The following is a 21,639-nucleotide window of genomic DNA, read 5'->3' as shown; positions in this document are numbered from 1 at the left end:
AACAGCTATGTTGAACAACTGTGTACTTCTAGTGGAAATGCTTACATGCTTCCTTTAAAAATATGTGTACATGTAATGTACAAATCTTAAGTCTTGAACATGAAATATGGTCCAGGAGAATATACATAAAAAAAATTCAAATTCTAAACTGATAATTTAGGCAGTGATTCTTGAGGTATACCAATTCCTGGGCTTTTCCATTTCTGTTGAACCAGATTATCTGGGAATGGGCTCTAAGCATACGTATTTTACAGTAACTTTAATGTGCTTCCATTGTTTTCTTACAGAAAAGTCCTCCTTTACAGACACAAAGGAAGTTCTCATCCAAGGGTGAAATAAATGGTCTTCAGTTATGGCTTATCACTTTGGTCTGTTTGACATTGTTTCAGAAACTGCTCTGGGAATGGTGACTAGGGATACTTAGAGAAATACTTCACTTTCATAGTTCAGTCTTACTGTTCAAGTTTTTTAGTTTTCTTTAATCCCGTCACCTCTGGCTAAGTGATAAAATACCTCAAAATAGGCAGGTGAACAAGACCTTTCATTGAGGAAAGGGCTGGGCAGGGGCGGTTCTGAAGACCATAACCAGAATGTGAAAGTTTTCCATTCCCCTATAGAACACTGTTCTATAATAGCTTTCAATTTTATGAGAAATATAAACAGTCAAAAAAGAAACCTCATTAATGAAAATATTTCTTGCTCGACTTAATAAGGCTCTCTCCTGCTGAGTTTAAAGCACCAAGTTACTGAAAAGACAAAAGTGTGACTTTTAGTTTTTGCCTGAAGTTAGAGAAATTCTCATAGAATGTCTCTCATTCTTAGCTTCTGTGAATCAGCCTTACCAAACCTGTTACTATGGAAACCGACATTAAATCTGAACTGAAAAAGCTACTCTAGAGATGTGTATGCAAACCTTTATTTGCTGTACTTGGCCGAGTGAGGTCCTGTACATAAAACAGCTGGCCTAGGTAGACCATTAAAGATGACTTACTGCAGGGGAAAAGCTACAAGGACCTATCAGGAAACCCTGCTTCTCTCCCTCTTATTTCTGTATCCCTTCTTTCTAGGTCTCCTCCATCCTTTTCTCATTCATTTACTTGGTTCATTCAGATAGCATAATTGATTTCCTATGTATGGCTAAATACACTCCTGCTTGGTCTCTTATGTGTCTGATTCCTTGGTAAATGGCTTTAGGAGAAAAATCAAAAGAAATAACGTCTTCAGGTATATGTGGGGAGCATGTGTGTTAAACCAGAATGATAGGGCTGGGTTTGTGAATTAGCATCTAAGAATGGTGCTGCCGGAATAGAGTGGTTGGAGCCATAACAGAATGCCGGCAGGATAGCACAGGAAGGTGCTTGGCGAAAGAAGAGGAACCTCTCCTTTCCCTTGGATTAGAGGAACCACAGATACGTGGTTTCTGGTCCAATTACGAGGGAGTCAGTAACCAGTGCCTAAAGCAAAGACACAAAACCAGTGGATCAAACAAGACAACAGATGAGGATCAACTTTGTTTCAGACAGGCTTGAGATCTTTCATTGCATAAAATGACATTTTAATGAGCAAAAACCTTTAAAAAACAAACAAAAAACCCCAGATGGGTTAATTGCTGTATCAGAAGTAGAAAGCATCCCTGAATAAACAGACTGTGGGTTTCTATATCCTGGCTGGTTTCCGAAGTTGCTATATCAAATATGTAAACGAGGTGGTTCCCTTAAATGTGGTGGGAATTGGTCATGTCTTAACCATTTGAGTGTAGCCTGTAAGTATGGTTCCTCTTACAGACCTTCAGTGGTTCATTTGGGAGTTAATAAAGGAGCAGAGAAAAAAAGATAGTATTGAAAGCAATCAATCCATAGAATTAAATATATAAAAGGATAGTAGGTAAGGAATGAGAAATATTTTTGAATCAGCCCTATGTCCAGGCACATGTGTATATGATCTTGGAAATTCCTTTCACTGATAAAACAGAATAAAGTCCATTGCTCACAATCAACTAGAACAACCCATGAAAAGAATGCTCTTACTAGTAATTCACAAATGGAGGACAGCAGATGGTTTAGTAAAAACAACTTGAAGAAAGGGCCAAAACAAGAGAAACTGCAGCAAACATTTGAAGTGCAAACAGAGTCAAAGGTTATTCAAGTGAAAGGGGACTGAGATGTTCTCAAAGGGCTGAAATCTGAGGGAACTTTGCTTGGTAAGATTCACTTGTTCTCCTCCAGCTTATGCTCTGCACTGAATGGTAATGGTGAGGATCAAGGTTAGCTCACACTGTGGGTGCTGGTCTGGAAAGGTAGGAGGGATGAAGGGTGAGTTTGCATTTTCTATAGTCTGAGCTGTTGGATTCTCACACTGGGAAAGTACTCATGTATTACTTGAGGATGTTATTAGAGTCTCTTAGACATGACTGGGAAACAGAAAGGCTTTGGTGACCTTGAGCAGTAAGAAGGGCAGCCAAAGCTGGATGGTGTTTGAGGTGTGAACAATGTGACAAAATGCAGCAAGCAAGGGTAGAATCATTAGGGGGAGTTAATGTAAATCAGAGTTGGATGGGGAGGAGTTGAAGACCCATTGGGGAAGGACAGGAAGTAGAGACAAAGCACAGAAGAACATGGATGGTCCTGGAATACGTGTCTAGAAACCAGGAATTGAAACCCAAATTGGAAAGTAGAAGTAGGGAAAAGGGGGATTAGCTTTAATAGCCTTCTCACAGAGGAGAATGGGATGAGGCCTTCTGGTTGGAGAATGAAGGACTGAGCTTGAGAAAACCTAAATGGGGAAAAACTTGAAAGATCCACTAGGGATGGCCCAAAGGACTGACCACAACAGGCATCTAGGCAAAGTTGAAACCAGAGATACGTGGCACCATGTGATTCAGTGTGAGACTTTCTCTAGCAGCTGTGGGTTACATGGGTGCAGTGACCATAAGGGATGGTGGTCTAAGTGACCCAGAGTTAGGGTTTGGTTAGGCCAAGGAAGGAACAGGTACTAGGATATGAAGGGTGCTGGTGATAACCTCTCGGATGATCTACCCTAGCCTCTGACATGAGGGTTCCTACCGTCCAGCCCAGAAGTGATGGGTAGATGTGGAGAAGGTGGAAGGCTCCCTAGAACCCAACACAGCCTGTGGGCAAGAAGGGGCGGTATATGGATGCTGGTCCTCTGCTCTCAATTTCCTGAAGTAACAAAAGTCTCAGCTCTGTCCCTCCTTTCCTTCCTCATTTTCCTTGAGAGAATGATCAAAAGAGCAGAACAGTCCATGAGGCAAGCCAAAGTAGCAGACTGACAAGGCATAAAGTTCTTCTTTACCACCAAATCACTTCTTAATTTTTCTCACCACTTTCCAATTGCCCTGGAGAGTTTATGCTAAGTGCTGTTTTATTGAGCATATTGTCCCATAGCTATGGCTGAGTCTGCCATTCAGAAAGAAGTCAGCTGTCATTCTGGCATGATTTGAGCGACATGGGCCATTAAATGGCCTCATACCCATGGGCAAGAGTGCTGAAGGACAGCCAAGGATGTGTCCTTCAAGAGCATAGCCTCCCTGTGAGATTTCTAAGTAGGAAGTGCCGCTCAGCAGGGCAGAGGTCCCTAAATTTTGCACCTGTGGGCTGAAGGGGAAAGGACCATGGCCCTCTAAGAAATGAGAAGATGGGCTGAGGGGGTAGTGGCTCAGCAGAGCCTCTGTTTCAGGGCTGTGACAGAATGGCCGGTCCCTCAGCAGCTACCTGGTGCCGTGATACTCCTGGGAAGGACTGCAGTCTCCATGTGGCTGTGAGCATCCCTGCTCCCAGACACTGGCCCACTCACCCGCAGACTGAGGTGGTACCCAGAGCTCCTTCCTAGTCGTCTGGATAGGACAGTGCCATATGGGGGAAGCAAAACGAAAAACCACTTTGCTTCCCCCAGGAGAGAAAATGAGCCAAGAAACCAAGGGAAAGGGAGAGTTACATGAATTTCTCAAGTTTGCCTTTGTGTCCTGGTAGGAGCTAGCCTACACTGTGATCTCCCAGTTGTGGAAGAGTGCACAGGTAACCCATTCACCTCCTGTCCTGGTTGCTTGATGAGTCTCTGGATTCTACTTCTAGACTGGCTGACTCCTAGCAATAAGCAAGTTGGGCATAAACCTGTCAGGTCCCAGAAGAGAGAATCCCAGGAGTCCTAGGATACTTTGTCTCAGCCAGTGGAGTTGGGAATCCCGTCACCTCCAAGCATGAAGGCCAACAGAACAGCTGATTCACTTTGTATTTTTTTTTTACACAACATTCATTATATTTATTTTACTAAATAGTATGGTTCAAAAAACCACAAACAAATCAGAAAACTTTTACTTAAAACTAGTCCAACGAGATGGATGGGGTTGATGCCATCCCATCCCCCTTCTTTTTATATATATGGAGCTGGAGCCATTTCTGGCAGCAAGCACTCATATTTACTTTGCCTTTCCTTTGAACATGAATGAACTTCTCTGAACAAGAGAGACAAATGAAGTTTTACAAGATACAGGCACTTTATGTTCCCAGTTTTAAAAATAAGCCAAGTGAAAAATATTTAATAAAAGTAACTGGAACAGACAAAGGTTTAAGAGTTCTACCATTAGTTCTAGTGACTTACACTCAATGCAGACAGACAGCATCAAACAAGTAAAACAAACAAAAGTTTAACTGGGGTTGATGGGCATATATCTAAAAAAAGAAATCCAAGTTACTACAACTGGAGAAAAATGGCCATTTGAATCCAACTTAAAGATATGCCAACAATGTGCATTAAATCTTGTGTACCTATGTAGCTGAGTAACATCTGAAAGCTTTGCCAGAGTGTGTAAGTGAGAAAAGCAAAAGGTGCTTTTGATTCCACAGTATCTGATTAAACAAAACAAAGCAATTTACAAAAAAAAGTACCAAATGATACTTTAAAATAAATAGTTCATCATTTTGATGAATATACACATGTAGAGTCCACTTCCTGGGGATTTAGCTGTCTAAAAGTGGCATATCACTATCCAGAGGTGCAGGAGCAAGTTCACATAAATAAAACAGTGTGGCTTCACTAGCTTTGGCTTCAGTCAATGGCTCCAGGCGAACAAGCTTACTCTGGGTTGGCTCTGGATCTAGGCTGCTATCCAGAAGCTCATCAACTTCTATGGGTTTATCTACTGAGGACATAACTTCTGATGATGCTGTACTCCCTGTTCAACAGTAGAAGCAGGGTTCCCATCGAGGAATGCAAGAAGTGGAAAGGCAGTGTACTGGATAAGCTGCTTATCTGTTTTGGGTTTAGACTTTCTTCCCTCTTCTGAAACTGGCTGAACTACATTGTTCTTGGTAGTTTCTAATCCTTTATTCTCAGAATCAACCAGGAGATCTGGATCTATGCTAAACTGTCTTCCTGACGGCATGGCTTGGAAGTCCTCTAAGCTGCAATCAATGCTGTCAAGATAATCCAACAGCTCAACCTTTCCCAGAAGATTGATGTTATCATTTAAAATGGAATCCATCGTGGTCACAGGATCTTCTGTGGTCAGACTAGATGAGCCATTTAGTTGGACAGCACTAGACATGAGAGGACTGGTGCCATCACTGCCCGAACTTAGGGATTCTCTGGCTGGTTCATTCTGATCTCCACTCTGAATGACAGGTGCATACTCATCTTCATTGTCATCCTCAACAATGACAATATCAGGGTATTGGCTACAGTTGGAAGGATCAGATATAACGTCCTCATTAGTTTCTGGAATAACTGGGATATTTTCTTCATCTGCATTATCATCAGTTACATCATAAATATTGATGTCATCTGAAATCCGCTCCCTTGCCTTTAAACCTTCAGTCTTACTGTGTGGAACTTTATGATGGTGATTATCAGCTGGTTCTTTGAGTATATGCTGAAACAGATTCTTCTTTTGGGCTCCATTAGTGTTTAGAAGTAGAGGCCTTTTACGTTTTAAACTCACAAGTTGGTTATTCTGAACCAATGTAACAATAAACTGGACAATCTTTCGAATAACTTGTTGCTGTTGTGCATGTTTTGCTTGTAATTCTGACACCTCCTTCCAAAGGGACTCATTCTCACTTTTTAATTCAGAAAGCCTGGACTCAATAGTTTCTTGTTTTATTTGAACCTTCTGAGCACTACTTATAATTTTTGTTAAATCTTCCTGACAAATCTTATTTTCTTCTGGTTTTGAAGAAGAAATCTTCCTTTTAATGTTCTCCAACAAGTCATCCTGGCCTTGTTTGAAGTAAGGATAATGAAATTCAACAGGACCATCTCGTTCCTGCTTTACAATTCCAGAATCAATATGGACAACCTTACGGAAACCATACATACTCAGTTGCCTCACAAAGCTTGCCATATTATTGTGCTTGAAATATTTGGGAAGAATTTCTCTTGCAAATCTTTGTCCAGCCCAAACCAGAAAACTCTGGCCATTCTGGCTCCAGGTGATGAACTTGTTGGTGTGAGTTTCCTCCACAAGTGTCCACGGCTTGCTGCGGAAAGCCGGCACGTTCGAACTCTGCTTCATTGTTAACGAGAGGCAGGGATTCCAAATTCTACACCCGAACACGGCGGCAGCGGTAGCGGCGGCGGTAGTGGCGACGGCGGCGGCCTCTTTGTATTTTTTTTTTAAGATTTTATTTATTTATTTGACAGAGAGAGAGGTCACAAGTAGGCAGAGAGGCAGGCAGAGAGAGAGGGAGAAGCAGGCTCCCTGCTGAGCAGAGAGCCCATGCGGGGCTCGATCCCAGGACCCTGAGATCATGACCTGAGCCGAAGACAGAGGTTTAACCCACTGAGCCACCCAGGTGCCCCTCTCTTTGTATTTTTAATTAAGCATAGTTCACTATTATTCTTTTTGGACCTAGATTGTATGTGATTTTTAAAATGCTAAGTGCTAAAATTTTAGGTAGTTATATTTGTTTATATACATTTACTTTGTTCTACAAAGAAGGATCCTGTTCACAAAGACACAAAAATAGAAAAGAGCAAAAAAGTACACAGGCATGCCCCCAAAAGACCTAGAAATTTGATTATAAAACTACATGGGATTTCAATAAAACCATTCCCTCCTCCCCTACCCTCCAGAACTAGACAGAAGCTGATTTTTAAAACTCAAAGCATGTGAAAATAGTCATGAAAAGTCTAAGAATGAGGGAGTTGATCTAAGTTAATAAATGCCATTATACATTCTCAACTGAAAGTATACTCTGGGTAAAAGTAAACTAATCAACAGAACAAGTCCAGAATTAAACCCAAATATATATGGGAACTTGGGTTATGATAAAGTAGAGTATCAAATTGTGGTCAAATAAAGGGTACATGAAGCTGTGTAGAAAAACTAAAATCACAGGTTAAATTCTAAATGGTTCAAAGATAATATAAAACTATAAAAGTAATGGAAGATTTTTAAATTTTGTAATGGGAAAGGCAATCTCAGTAATGATTGAAAATTCGGAAGACCTAAAGAAAAGAACATACATAAAAAATCATATAAAAACAAAAATTCATTTGGACAAAACCCACCATTGCCAAATGACCAGTAACACATTGGGAATACCTAGATAAATTATGAAATCAGACAAAAAGCTAATCCTGCTAGGAAATGCAGATGCTGGTGAGGATGCAGAGAAAGGGGAACCCTCCTACACTGTTGGTGGGAATGCAAGCTGGTGCAACCACTCTGGAAAACAGTATGGAGGTTCCTCAAAAAGTTGAAAATAGAGCTACCCTATGACCCAGCAATTGCACTACTGGGTATTTACCCTAACGGTACAAATGTAGTGATCCAAAGGGGCATGTGCACCCGAATGCTTATAGCAGCAATGTCTACAATAGCCAAACTATGGAAAGAACCTAGATGTCCATCAACAGACAAATTGATAAAGAAGAGGTGGTATATTCCAATGTTTATAACAGCAATGGCCACGGTCGCCAAACTGTGGAAAGAACCAAGATGCCCTTCAACAGATGAATGAATAAGGAAGATGTGGTACATATACACAATGGAGTATTATGCCTCCATCAGAAAGGATGAATACCCAACTTTTGTAGCAACATGGGTGGGACTGGAAGAGATTATACTGAGCGAAATAAGTCAAGCAGAGAGAGTCAAGTATCATACGGTCTCACTTATTTGTGGAGCATAACAAAAAACATGGAGGACATGGGGAAATGGAGAGGAGAAGGGAGTTGAGAGAAATTGGAAGGGGAGATGAACCATGAGAGACTATGGACTCTGAAAAACAACCTGAGGGTTTTGAAGGGGCGGGGGGGTGGGAGGTTGGGGAACCAGGTGGAGGGTAATAGGGAGGGCACGTATTGCATGGAGCACTGGGGGTGGTGCAAAAACAATGAATACTGTTACACTGAAAATAAACAAGTAAAAGAAAAAAAAGAAGTGGTGGCATATATATACAAAGGAATACTATGCAGCCATCAAAAGAAATGAAATCTTGCCATTTGCGATGATGTGGATGGAACCAGAGGGTATTATGCTTAGCAAAATAAGTCACTCGGAGAAAGACAACTGTCATATGATTTCTCTGATATGAGGAAGTGGAGATGCAACGTAGGGGGCTTGGGGAGTAGGAAAAGAATAAATGAAACAAGATGGGATCAGGAGGGAGACAAATCATAAGAGACTCTTAATCTCACAAAACAAATTGAGGGTTGCCGGGGGGAGGGGGGTTGGGAGAGGGTGGTGGGGTTATGGACATTGGGGAGGGTATGTGCTACGGTGAGTGCTGTGAAGTGTGTAAACCTGGTGATTCACAGACCTGTACCCCTGGGGCTAATAATACATTATATGTTTATAAAAGAAAAATAAAAAATTATTTTAAAAAAACATGAAAAAAAAAACACGAATCCTGCTAATTTGTTAGGAAGAAACCAAGAACCTTACAGAGAAGTTTACATGTTGTAACACTTATGACACAAACCGTATATTTACTCCATCACTAAACCTCATGATATAGGTACTATTACTAAAACTTATTCATTGGAAACCTAAGGTATAGAGAGGTTAGTAACTTGCTGTATGTCACATAGCTTAGGCGTAACAGAGCCAGATAGTCTGACTCCAGACTTGTGGCTTATAACCAAGATCTATGGCCAACCAACTAAACAAAATGGAAACTTGTTCATAGACCAAAGATGCTCAAAATCCTCTTTAAAAAATGAAAGCTACACTGAGATTATTTTCACTGTCCCTCAAAGTTTCTTTATACATCTGCCTAAGACAGGAAATTATTGACTGCCTAAAGGCAAGTGTTGTATCCGGTGACCTAAGCATTCAATTGAGGATTTATGCAAAGGTGTCAGTTTGTGAAGACACAGGTTCTGAATAAATGTGACACAGCTTATCTTTATCCTATTACAAACGTAGTCTTAATGTAGAGAATAGTAGTCATGGATATCCTTGAGGGGGAGGGAAAAAAATTCTACTTGGACTTGGGATACTTCAAAATGACTCCATGGGGTGCAAGTATGTTTCTGAAATAGAATAAAAAATTCTACTTGGGGTCTTTGTCCTATGATGATGTGAAAGATAGTCCTTTTCACTTTTTCTATCTAACCTGTACCTTTACCTACTACAGATAGAGAATTAAGTATTTTCTTTTCCTACGTGATGTTAGCAAGTCTATCGTTGTGAGGAAAGCATTTGCTCACTTTTTTTATATCATGGTGAAGTCAGTTACCTCTGATCATGGCAATTGGGTTTATGAAGGGCTGATGAAATCCGGAAAATCCTAGGATCGTTCTTAATCTAATGCGTCAATCTTTTCTGTCATCAGGTCTTTCCTCAGAGTTCACAAATAGAAAGTGCAATTGATTTGTAATTACGTTCATTTTCCTCTGAATTGGATGAAAGCCTTGGCAACAGTAAAATGACCAAGCTGGTAGCAGGGAGCAGGGGGACTCAGCAGCAAATCTCAGAAATACCAAGTGCAGGAAAACTTGAGTCATCTGGGCTGTGGTTCCCAAGGTTGCCGTTTGTTAGATCTGAGCAAACTTAGAAGGTCATCCACCTTCTCCATGAAGTCTTGTCTCCCACGCCACAGATGTTATGATGATCAAGAATGAAACATCTATAATATTTGTGACAAAATGATATAGAAAGCTACAGGGGAAAACAACATCTGCTGTTTTTTCTAATTTCCTTTATTTGACAAATATGAAGTCCTCTGATTCTTCCTGCTAAGAGATTCACCTAAATTATTCCTATTTTACCAGAATGGACTCAGACCACCCGTACCACCCTGAAATCTTGCTTTTTGCACTTACAATCATGGACATTTTTCCAGTTGACTATCCAATAACCCCACCTCAATATTCTTAAGAGCTAGAAAATGTTCTGTAATTAGGATAAAAACAATACAGTGAACCACAATCCAGTCTTCTTTTTCCAAGACTTCCGAATTAAAGGTCTTTAGATCTACTTCTATTTTTCTGTAGGACAGATGGTCTGAAGTAGGATTGGCAAGTCAGATTTAATAACTTTGACTACACTGTCCAAGAACAACTCATATTCACGCAAATAAGGTATGAGCCTACATAGGACATCACTCAGGCTGTTTCTACTTATTTTAATTGTGCCAATCAGATGAACAATGACAATGCATTGTTTTAAATTACATTTCCATGAAGGTTAAAGAAATTAAGCATTTTCTTGTCCACTAGTTGTCCACTTTTCAGCATTTATTGTCCATTTCATGTTTCTGTTCATGTTTATATTTTTTTTCCCTATTGGGTTGTCTTTTTGTTTGACCTGTAGGTACTCTTTGTATGTTAGGAATATCAACCCTCGGTCTGTTCATATGCACTGATACTTTCTTTTGACTTCACTTTTATTGATTTTTACCCATAGAACTTTTTCTCCTATAGTACGCAGTGTCTTTGTAGTTTGTGTATTTCTTTGGCTCGCTTAAAAAGCTATTGCTCTACTATTTTGAAATTATGGAGAAGTCTAAATTGGGACTCAGGGTGAGTGAGGAAAGAATACAACCTAGTTGGATTACTTATGATCTTCTAATAGATATATCAGTGCAATTATTGGGATGGGACTGCAAAAATAAAAAGAATGGAAAAGTCAAATAATTCAAACTGATTGGGATGGGGTGAAGGAAAGAATGACCTTGTACAAGTCAGTAAATTCATGAAATAAGGTAAATGAACTGTTATAAAGGAAATACAGGAAATAGAAGATGGGAAGAATAAAATTGATTTTTGCCAATTGTGATAGTAATACAGACAGGATGAATTTCTTTATCAAAAGACAGAGGTAGGAAGATTGTGTTTTAAAAATGTGAAAATATCAAAGGAACAAAGATATGACAGAAATGAAGAGATGAGAAAAGATGAAATGGAGAATTTCAAATAAGGAAGAGGTATGGCAATGCTAGTTTCATATAAGGCAAAACTCAAGGCTCAAAACCATGTCTCAGGGGCTAGGGAGATAAAAAATTGGGTTAGGGCTACCCAAGGTAGCCAGGATTTCAAGAATTAAGCTTCTGGAGTGAAGTGAAGAGAAGGAAGGTATTCATGTGAGCCCTTTTCTCAGTCATTTACCAGTCCATTTGAGGGATGGACTTAGAGGCTGAGTAGTTGAATAATCTGTGCTGAGGGGATAGGATTAGGGGATAGGATTTCAGAGTTCTTCAAAATGGAGAACACCTCAGGCTTTCATTTGAAAGAAGGAAGGCATATACCTTAGGTGTAAGGATAAACTAAAAAACAGTGCTTATGAAAACCAGCCTAAAATAAGCTCAGTTCCTAATTGGATTAAAGAGATTTATCACAACTGCCTGATACAACTAAAGAACGCCTCTCTGAACAAGAATACTAATATTTTATTTCCTTTTTTTTTTCCTTAACACAGTGTCCGGTATTCAATTAAAATAAAATTACCAGGTATACTAATAGCCAAAGGGGAAAAGACTCCAGAAAACAGAATATCCCAGGTAATCAGCTGTCCAAACATCTGTGATTAACATTTGAGAAAACCGATGAAACCATGGAGAATTATTTCAGAACTAAATACAATAAAATGGGAATTTTAAAAGTAGAATTACAGTGACCTATTAAGGCTATAATACATTTGTTGAGCAGCAAATTTGAAATAGCTGGTGAGAGGATTAATAATCTAGAGAAGGGAGTAAAACTACGTGGACTAAAGACTTAAAGATGGAAAAATGTAGAAGATTTATTTGAGTTGTAACCATGGGTAAAATTTCTATCATCTGGGAAACAAATCTAAGAAATGTGTTGGGAAGAAAAGTTGTAGCAAAAGCAATTCTTGAAAAGATAACGGCCAAAAATGTTGCTAAATTAACAAAAGCACTGAGCAAAAAATTAAAGAATGAATATAAACACCATGCAGGACAAACCCAAAACTAACAGACATATCTGGGCACATCATAGTTAAATTTCTAAAATACAAAGAAAGAATCCTAAAGTAGCAAGGGGTGGCAAGGGCTGGTAGTTTCTAAGGGACACTAAGTCTGACAGCTGAATTCTCACTATCAAAATTACATAAGCTAGAACTTTGGAATGCCCCTTCTAAATTACTGGAAAACCAGAAATCTTGAGTTGCACATTGAGCAAAAAATATGCTTAAAAGGAAGGCTAAATAAAGATGTTTAGAATAACAAGCTGAAAGAAAACTACATGGTCATTCTAAAATTCAGAAGTAAGGACTATGAATCATGGAAAAGACAGGCAGAATCATGGAAATGACAGAAGCAATGAACGACCACAGAAATGTTCAATATGTGGGAAATAGTAGAACACTTATGTCCTATGGTTTTTAAAAGGATACTTAAAATTAGATAATAGGAAAAGAGAACGTGAAAGATAGGGATAAATGGAGTCAAATATTCCAGAGGTTTCCCGTTATCTAAGAAATGGTAAAGTAATTTTTTAGGCTCTATTAGGTTAAAAAAATAAATCATAAAGATTTAAAAGAATGGATAACAAGCTTATAATGGGGAACAATGAATTCTTGATCAGGCCATAAGAAGGCAAGGATAGAAACTAGAATATAGAATAAATGGGACAAAAGAAAAAAGTAACAGGGTCATTTTAAACCCAAATACTATGTATCTGGGCTGCATTAGTTATAAATGGGTTAAATATTCCAATGAAAAGATAGATTGGATTAAAGAAAATTTTATGTGCTGCTTGTAGGCAATGTACTTTAAATATTAAATCAGGAAGAAGTGACAGTAATAAGATGGAATAGGATATATTCAGAAAATAACCAAAAGGGAACTGGCAGAGCTATACTAATATCAGATGAAGTAGATGTTAAAGCAAGAAGAATTGCATTTAATAATCAAGAATCCATATAAAAGGATAATCTCAACTTTCTACATAGCTACTAACCCAAGACCAGGTAGAAAATGTCAATAACTACTGAAGAAGGTTTCGAGTTGTAATTAAAGAGAACATTTAGAAAGGTTCCAGCATGACAGAGCTTTAGAACTAGGTTCTATAAAACCTTTTAAAGAACATTCCCATTTAAGTATTTGAAGACCACAGAGAAAAAACCAGTAATATCCCAAATTTATTTAATATAGCTAAAAAAAAAAAAAAAAACAACCTTGTAAGAATAATAAACCAACTAACAAAGTCCTCCAAAGCCAATTTCATTTATAAATGCATTTCAGGAATGCAAGGGCAGTTCAGATCTATCAAGAAAACAAAATATCCGTTTTTCAACTTCAGTGTACTGATATATCAATAGATGCTAAAAAGACCATATTCACTGGTAGAAGAAATCTGTTAGATTGTATACACAAAATTCCATCTGGACTAAGTATCTAAATGTAAAACAGAAGTGGAAACAGTAGCAGAAAATTCAGATGTTTGTGCTGAGCATCTTCAGGCTCTTAGTTAGAATTTTTTTTAACCTTTTCCCAAATGCTATCTCCTCAGCCTTCTATCTCAGACTTGTGATATAGAGCTTTTTTATTTCCTTATTTGCCTTCTTCCATCACCTTGTTGGAAGTCTCCAAATACTTATCTTACTCATCTTCGTGTATTTAGTGCTCCACACATTGTAGCTGTGTTGTAAGTATGGCCACATTGGTGATGACCCCTCCTTGCACCCCCACACCCATCCAGCCTGCCCGTCTCCTGGAGCGAGAGCAGAATGGAGTGATGTCATCTCGTGCAACTTCTCTGCAGTTTATTTTCTGTAAGGCGCTTTAAATACCGCGGGCTGGTTGTCTTTGCTCAGAAACAGCTCCTTAGGACAAGTGCTATTGAGCTGTACGTGAGGGAGCAAGGGCTTCCTTCTCCTTCTGTATGGCAGAAGGTAGAAGATGGGTGACGCTCCCAAGCCTCTGTCTCCCCAGTACGACTGTGTACGAGGGGAACACTAGAATAAACCTGATGATAGCATGGTTTGCTTTGTTTGCATTATCGGCCACCTTTGCTAAGCGCATGTGTTTCAATGGTCCTTTACCCTGGTTGCTCCTTAGTCACCCCACCATGGATCAATTAAATCCCAGTGCTCCACATGTGTTCTTAGGTGTAGCTGGGATTGAGAACCACTGGTCTTTCATTCTGTTGTTCCTGATAGAAGGAGTCTAAGAAACCACATGCTACTTTTCTTTTTCTTTTTCTTTTCTTTTTTTTTCTTTTTCTTTTTTTCTTTTTTTCACAAAAACGGTTTTCTAAAGAAGGTGGTCATGCAGCAGAAAGAGCATGGCTTGGCACCAGAGGTTTGGAGTCCCGGCCCTGTCACCGGCTGAAGAGCTGGCACAGCAAACCACAAAGCCACTCTAGGCACTGGTACCCTAATTGATCAAATAAGCATAATGAACTCTTCTATCCACCTCAACCTGTACTAGGAAGTTTAAAATGGAAACTAGATAAGACTCTTCAAAATTTGAAAATCCTGCAAATATAATTTGTTAGCATTTCCATTAGGAAACAGGCACTGTCCTGTGTCCTAGCTGTGGGGTCTGGTGCGGGTCATCTCACTTGTTGAAGCCCCATTTGCTCATCCCTAAAATGGAGTTACCTATTCTGCAGAGGACCCTTTTAGCAGCAAGGCAAGTAGGAGGAATGGAAAACCACAAAATATCCCATTGCGTTTGCTATTAACTTGGATTTTTATCACAAAGACTCTGAAATTTTTGGTGTCAAGCCTGCCGTCAAATCCCATAGCCTTGCTCCTGTTAGCAGATGCAAATACTGCTGTGGCCACAAGCAGGTGCAGTGTCCTTGCCTGAAAAGCTTTGTCTCCTTAAATCCCAGGGAATTTTTGGTTACAAACCAAGTCTGTTGAGGTGACAGGTGCCATTGACTTAGCTACCTGTGAGCTGACCCTTTGGCTCCCATTATCTGGGCCTTCCTGCCTGTTGAGTTGGTTGTGACAGGAGATCAATACCGGTCAGAGGGGAATGTGTAATCAAAGCAAGTGAACGGGGTTGAAATCTTCGGGTGTGTGGTGACCTAACAAGAGGAGGGGTTACAGAGGTACTGGGCGGGCAGAAGTGCCTTGCCCCTGAGCTAGTCCTGCCACCTTCCTCTGTCCTCACCTTCTGCCTCTGAGTTACAGTCCCTGGTACCTTTCTCCAGCCTCCAGAAGCTGAGTATTCTCCAGCATGGGGAATCTGCCATCTTAAATGGACTAGGGCAGGGATGATAAATGTGGAGGTCTCCAGGGGAACTCAAGAGTTAGAGTAGTGAATTTGAAAGTGGCTATGGCGCAGTTCTTTCTTTCTTTCTTTCTTTTTTTTTTTAAAGATTTTATTTATTTATTTGACAGGGAGAGAGAGATCACAAGTAGGCAGAGAGGCAGGCAGAAAGAGAGGCAGAGAGAGAGGAGGAAGCAGGCTCCCCGCGGAGCAGAGAGCCCGATGCGGGGCTCGATCCCAGGACCCCGAGATCATGACCCGAGCCGAAGGCAGCGTCTTAATCCACTGAGCCACCCAGGCGCCCCTGGCGCAGTTATTTCTAACTGGCTCTGTAGGTGTCTGTTCTTAACTGGGCAAATTTAGGCTGTCAGCCAGTGATGTTGATACTTTTTCTTCCCAAAGCAAGTCTGAGAAATACGGCATTGCAATCTAGAGATGACAATAACAAAAACCCCATGCAGCCAGTATATCAGTTTTTCGGACAATAAAACAGAACAAGTATTTTTGGAAGGCATGGATGGTTACTTCAGATGAGCCCCTGAAATTCCGTACCCACTTACCCACTGATATGGTCCAAACAGCAATTATTTTCAGAAAGGCCTTGGTTCTGGAGTTGAACCGGCTATGATGGATGGGGTTCTGGATGGCAACGTAGCGGTCTAGTGAGATCGCACAGAGATGCATGATGGAAGCCGTGGAGAAGAGCACGTCCAGGTAAATCCAGACAGCACAGAGCTTGCTAGGCAGAGGCCACCGGTAACCTGGGATGCAAAAGTTTAGCATCAATAAGGGATCTCGGGCCTCCCACAGTGCAGTGCATGGAACCCAGCCTGCCAGAAGGGCTACTATTCTGGGGGTAGGGTGGAGTGGGGAAGGCACAGTTGGTGGCAAAGGGTAATACAAGATATTTTCAGTATTTTAAAAGCCCAAGAACAATTGTACTGAACAATGTTCAGATCCTACAAGCTGATGAACTCAGGGTTTAGAAATTGCTTGGGGCTGGAGTTCTATGCCACTGTGTTGTGGTAACCTTGGGTTGTCCTCAGGGTTTCTCTTGCTCTGTGTCCCCTAACAGCATCTACCATTTTTTCTTTGTTTTTAAGGAGTTAGAAGTCTCAATAGCTTTGGAGCTCCTCTATTGAAACGCCTTGTTCACATCTTTGACATACTGTGGGTTCCCTGAGGTTCGGCTCACCTCTTAGTCACCATAACTATAACGGCTCAGTCTTGCACAGTGATATCATTTAGTGGTTTCTCAATAAATGCTATTGGTGTGAATGAATAAATGATGAAAAAGTCCAGATTGAGAATATTTTCTGGAAAAATGAAAAATAATCACATTATGCTTTAGGGGTTCAACTCAAATTTGGGGTATGTGTGTGTGGGGGGGATATGCAGAAAAGCATTGTGTTCTTGTCCTGATGAGTGTTTCAGGGCAGTGGTCCTCAAACTCAGTGAGCCTCAGGGCCTCCCAAGTAGGGTCTTGAAATGGTACTGTTGGATCCCACCTGGAGGTGTCGATTTTGTGACTCTGCAGTGGGGGAGGAGAACGGCCATTTCTAACCAGTTTCCAGGTGGTGTTCCTGGTCCTGGGATAACACTTGGGCAACAGCTGCGTGAGCAGTGGTTGTCAGCCCTGGCTGCACTTGAGAATCAGCCAAGAAGCTTTTTCTCTAGGTTCTGGTTCTCAGGAGGTTAGGAGGAGGTGGCCCCAAACAGAGTGTTCCAGAGCTGTCACCATGATCCCAGTATGAAGAGCACTGCGGGAGGTCCATAGTGCATATTCTAAGTGTCCTGTTCTTGTTGTACAGGGGATCCAGTGGTTAGATAAACCCAAATTAGTTTTGATAACTGTTTAAGCGATGTTACATCTGCGTACAAGTGAAAAGGCAATCCTAAAGATCACCTTTTCTCGTCAGTAGTCCAGACCCGCAAAGCTGAACAGATTCCGCATGTGCAAGTGTATTCCACCAAAATGCCACCACCTATATTTGGGGAATAAAGGGTGCAGGATACAAGTCTAACTTAATGCCTTTCACTCTACTTGCCAAAAAACTGGAGCTAAAACAAGAGCCTCTTCCTTTGCAGTGCCTGGAGGGAAGCCACACTTTGTCTGGTCGGAACTGATGTTGGCCCTTGGGAGTTCTCTCTGCAAGGAGACAGCTGAGGTTGGGCCACAGTCTGGTTTCCGAAGCAGGGATAGGGAGGGGGCATTTCCTCACCCTGAGGGGTGAGAGAGGACCAGTCCCAGTGAGAGTTGAAACTCTGGCTGGAATTGGCTGCATGCGGAACAGCCGCCGCCAGGGGGCGCCCTTGCACCCCGAGCGGGAGGCAGCTGCCAGGTCCTAGCTTCTTAAGCCAGCTGGTGGGTACCTGCTCCCCATCTGCCACTAGGGTCACCTCCACCCTCTGGCAGTGGTTTTAGTGCCCTGACGGGACCTCTGGGAGCCATGCACCACTCCCGGAATTTGCCTTCGAGGCGGGGGTCAGGCCTTAGAAGCCAGAACCTCTGCAGCATGTCTGGGAAATGACAGGCAAATTTGATGAAATCATCCTGGTGTGACATTTGAGTGGTCAAACGGAGGCTGTCCTAGCAAAGAGCAGTATGGACCCGGTGCGACCTGGCGCCCGCTCGCCATTGCCCATCTCCTTCCTCCTCCATACCCTTCCGCGCTGGGGTAATATATATATATACTTTAGCCCTTAAGACTTGGACAGAAAATCTCCTTTTACAAAGACCATAAGGTGACTGCTACGTGCCTATGTCAGCAGTCTAAATACTCTTCAAAAAAGAAATCCAACTGTATTACTCATAATTTGAAAAGAACATCACATTCTGCTTCCAGCTGAAGCCGTACCAGTGTTTGCTGACTTGCTGAGAGGTTTGACTCTTTCAAACTGTTGAAGAAAGCAAGATTAATGTCTTCCCATTTGTTTTCTACCCTCTTCCAAACCACACTGGAGGACTTGGTGTATATGTATTTTTAAAGAGTTGAGGGTATGATTTAAAGGCATACTTCTAAATTAGCTTCTCTGGAAGTAGGGGACAATTGAAACGGGAGTTAATTTATTTATTCTAAGGTAGAAGCTGCATATTTTAACATCAGACCCACGGTACTGCAGATGTTCTCCCTGCACGTGTTCCAAGGTAATCGGGATGGTTTGCCACTCCATTAGAAGTGCTGAAAACTGTGTGACAAAGCTAAAACTGTTCTGTCCTGAAGGCTGGGATACTTGGGAATATATAGACGCGAAAATCCAGTGGATTCAGAATGACAGCTAAACTACTGCTTTATGACCGTATGGGGGGCATTTAAAGTGACTACATAAAATGTACGTGTTTCAAAGCACAAACTCTCCAAGGATAATAGGTTTTCTGATCTCTTAGTATGTGAAAGCCAATTTAAGATTTAACCAGCGTAACATGGTAGACCCCTGTCTATAAATAAACCCTTGTGTTTAGTATGTCCCTTGAGCCCCGGCTCATCTGCTCCTAACATGCACATGCTGTCTATTACCCATGTGGGTGCAGCTGGGAAGCTAATGCCACTCACCATACAGGATGGTTAGCATGGACACGGGCATGACAAGGAAACCCAGCAGCATATCAGCTATGGCAAGTGACATCAGGAAATAGTTGGTGGCGTTCTGCAGCTTTTTCTCTAGGGACACTGCCATGATGACGAGTATGTTCCCAGCAATGGTTAGAATAATCACTACAGCTGTCAACAAAGCAGACCAGTTTTTTTCCTGGAGATGAAGTAAGGAGAAGCATGGTGGTGAGAGACAGCCCTCACAGGAAAGGTTGGTTCGATTTTCCGAGTCCACTGTCCAGTTAAATGCATCTGAAGTGTTAGCTTCTGCGGAGTTAAAGTCATTGATGTAGAGCCTTGGGTCTTCATTTAATTGCATTAAGGAGTTTATTGTTGGGCTCAATGAAGCATTTTCCTCAAAAAGAATATCCATTTCTAAGCCGGAATTTGTAGCAGATGAAGTAAAGAAAAACTACCAAGTTAGAGCCTCAACTCGCCATCCATCTTTCTGTCCCCACACTCTGTCACACTGAAGCCGGCGTACATGCTGGGCTCCTTGGGTCGCCTTTTTTCTCTCATGATTACAATGGGAGCTGAACTGCAATGGCTTTTTGTATTTCCTTCCTTCATGGGGTTAGTGGAGTCTTGTCTGGTTTCATTTTTTTTTTTTTTCCTTCAAAGCAAGGTCAGAAAAGCAGGATGAACTTTTTAACAGAGGTTGCAGAGTTTGGAGCATTCGGGGAGAAAAATGTGATCCTGGCCAGGAAAGAAAAGTTTTGTAATTACCAGGAATCTCATTGAGCTCTGTCTCATTTTGTGGGTTTTGTTGATCCCACTAGTTTAGCCACAGCAGTATTAAAACAGCATGCAATCCAAAACAGTGGGGCGGTATGCATTCTACATTAAGAAAGGCAATTAAAAATACATCCTGTGTTAATCCCATAGTAATTGGATATACTTGGGGCTATAGTTCTCCGTCTCTAGGCTGAATGGCCACAGCTGCTGTCGGGAATTTCCATTTGCATTATGCTTAGTTAATAATAAAAATAAAAAGAAAACTCTTAAGCAAAGATTAGCAGACAACTTTTCACACTAGAAATTCTCATTGAAATGGTAACATTTCGGCCAAGCGTGATTTCAAGGCAGAAAGAAAATTAACACAGAAATAAAAGCAGCGTGAGAACTTACATTTGTCTTCAGGGTCCACACGTTAGACATACTTTGCCGTTCTGGGACTTGCTGCATCTCCCACGGTAATTAAGCCAGTGTGGAGTCCCTTCTTCTTGAGCCTCAACCGGCATAACAGGAGAGTAATTTGATTTCTGTTTTGCTGACTTCAAAAACTGCAAGAGTGGAGCCAATTCCAGCACTGCGCGGTCTGTGTTCGCCGGCTCTGCCCACACTCGGCTGGGTCACTCCCTCCCTGCACGGCTTGCCTGAGCGAGGCACATGTTTAGCAATCATTCATGAGCCCCTCTCCAAGTCACACAAAAGAAATCCCTCCGGAAAGTAGGGAGAGCTGCCTGTGCCAGGGGACTCGTGGTTTCCCTGGGAATGGACCAGCTCTCAGGCTGCCTCGTTCACTTCACACCAGATCTCCCTCTATCTGTATGTCATAAACTGCAAGGTAGCAACAGCCCAGGAGGGCGGACCAAACAGGCAGGGTTTTTTGTTGTTTTTTTTTTTTCCCCCTTGTTTCTCTCTCTCTCTCTCTTTCTCTTTTGGCCACATGTTAACATAGGGAAGTTCTCTTACGTCAGGAATTGCCTTTTATGCAGATGGCTAAGGCAGTTAAGCTGTGCTGTGAGGTTCTTAGGGTGGGGGAGCATGTAAATAAGGCTAGAAAATGGCATATCCCGGGAGCACTGTAAGCGTGCTGTTCTTCCCCCCCAGAGCCCACAGTGCTGTTTGAAGTGCAGTTGCTGACGTCAGCAACTTGGGCTCAGGGCGGCCAAGCTCCTCCTGGAGATACTCAAACTGTCAGTAGTATTTTTACTTATTAGTAGCATGCACCATTCAACTAACTTATTTTCCCCAGAAATAATCTTACCTAGAAGTAATTCAAAACCTCACATATGGAAGAGGGGTTTTTCAGAGATCATTTTAAAGACCTCCTGCCTTCTTTATTAAAAAAAAAAAAAAAAGCCCCTTCTCAATTCTAAAGACTGAAGCTATGTGGCAGGTACACGAGGTGTATATATGTATATACACTAGATAGCCTCATTTTTACAGATGAAAAAAAGGATTCTTATCCTGAAGATTGGTGGTTTTCTAGGTTTCTGTTATTATCTTCACATTCTCTCTAGACAAATTCTGTTACTTGTGTGCCTTCAGCATGTCCTTGGACAAACCGGTACCTTCTTAGGTGATTTCTCTGCTCTTGACCTAAATAACCAGCTGCCTACTGAGACCTTCATCTGTGCCCTAGAGGACCTTGACCTCTGCATCTTTCTCCT

At 41.3% G+C, this 21,639-nt stretch overlaps 2 protein-coding genes across 3 annotated transcripts in view; both read right to left on the bottom strand.

Annotated features, from left to right (window-relative positions):
* Positions 1-20,743, bottom strand: part of HTR2A (5-hydroxytryptamine receptor 2A) — a 64,840-nt gene extending 44,097 nt beyond the window's left edge. The window contains exons 1-3 of one of the 2 annotated variants that reach the window (XM_045978551.1): positions 20,372-20,743; positions 19,205-19,939; positions 16,211-16,411 (exon numbers count right to left, since the gene is read on the bottom strand). In XM_045978551.1, coding sequence (XP_045834507.1) covers positions 16,211-16,411; positions 19,205-19,616 — 613 coding nt within the window. In that variant the 5' untranslated portion in view covers positions 19,617-19,939; positions 20,372-20,743. The remainder of the gene's footprint in view (positions 1-16,210; positions 16,412-19,204; positions 19,940-20,371) is intronic. The other variant, XM_045978552.1, reaches the window with a different exon arrangement.
* Positions 4,697-6,529, bottom strand: LOC123925297 (heat shock factor protein 2-like). Its single transcript, XM_045978550.1, is given in 2 exon segments — positions 4,697-5,191; positions 5,194-6,529. Coding segments are annotated over 2 exon segments (1,551 nt in total). The 3' UTR covers positions 4,697-4,976.
* Positions 20,744-21,639: the final 896 nt, after the last annotated feature.

This window comes from Meles meles, chromosome 14, assembly GCF_922984935.1.
Source record: "Meles meles chromosome 14, mMelMel3.1 paternal haplotype, whole genome shotgun sequence".
NCBI lineage: Eukaryota > Metazoa > Chordata > Mammalia > Carnivora > Mustelidae > Meles > Meles meles.
The sequence above is the reverse complement of the archived record's forward strand: the minus strand, read 5'-3'. Positions and strand labels throughout refer to the sequence as shown.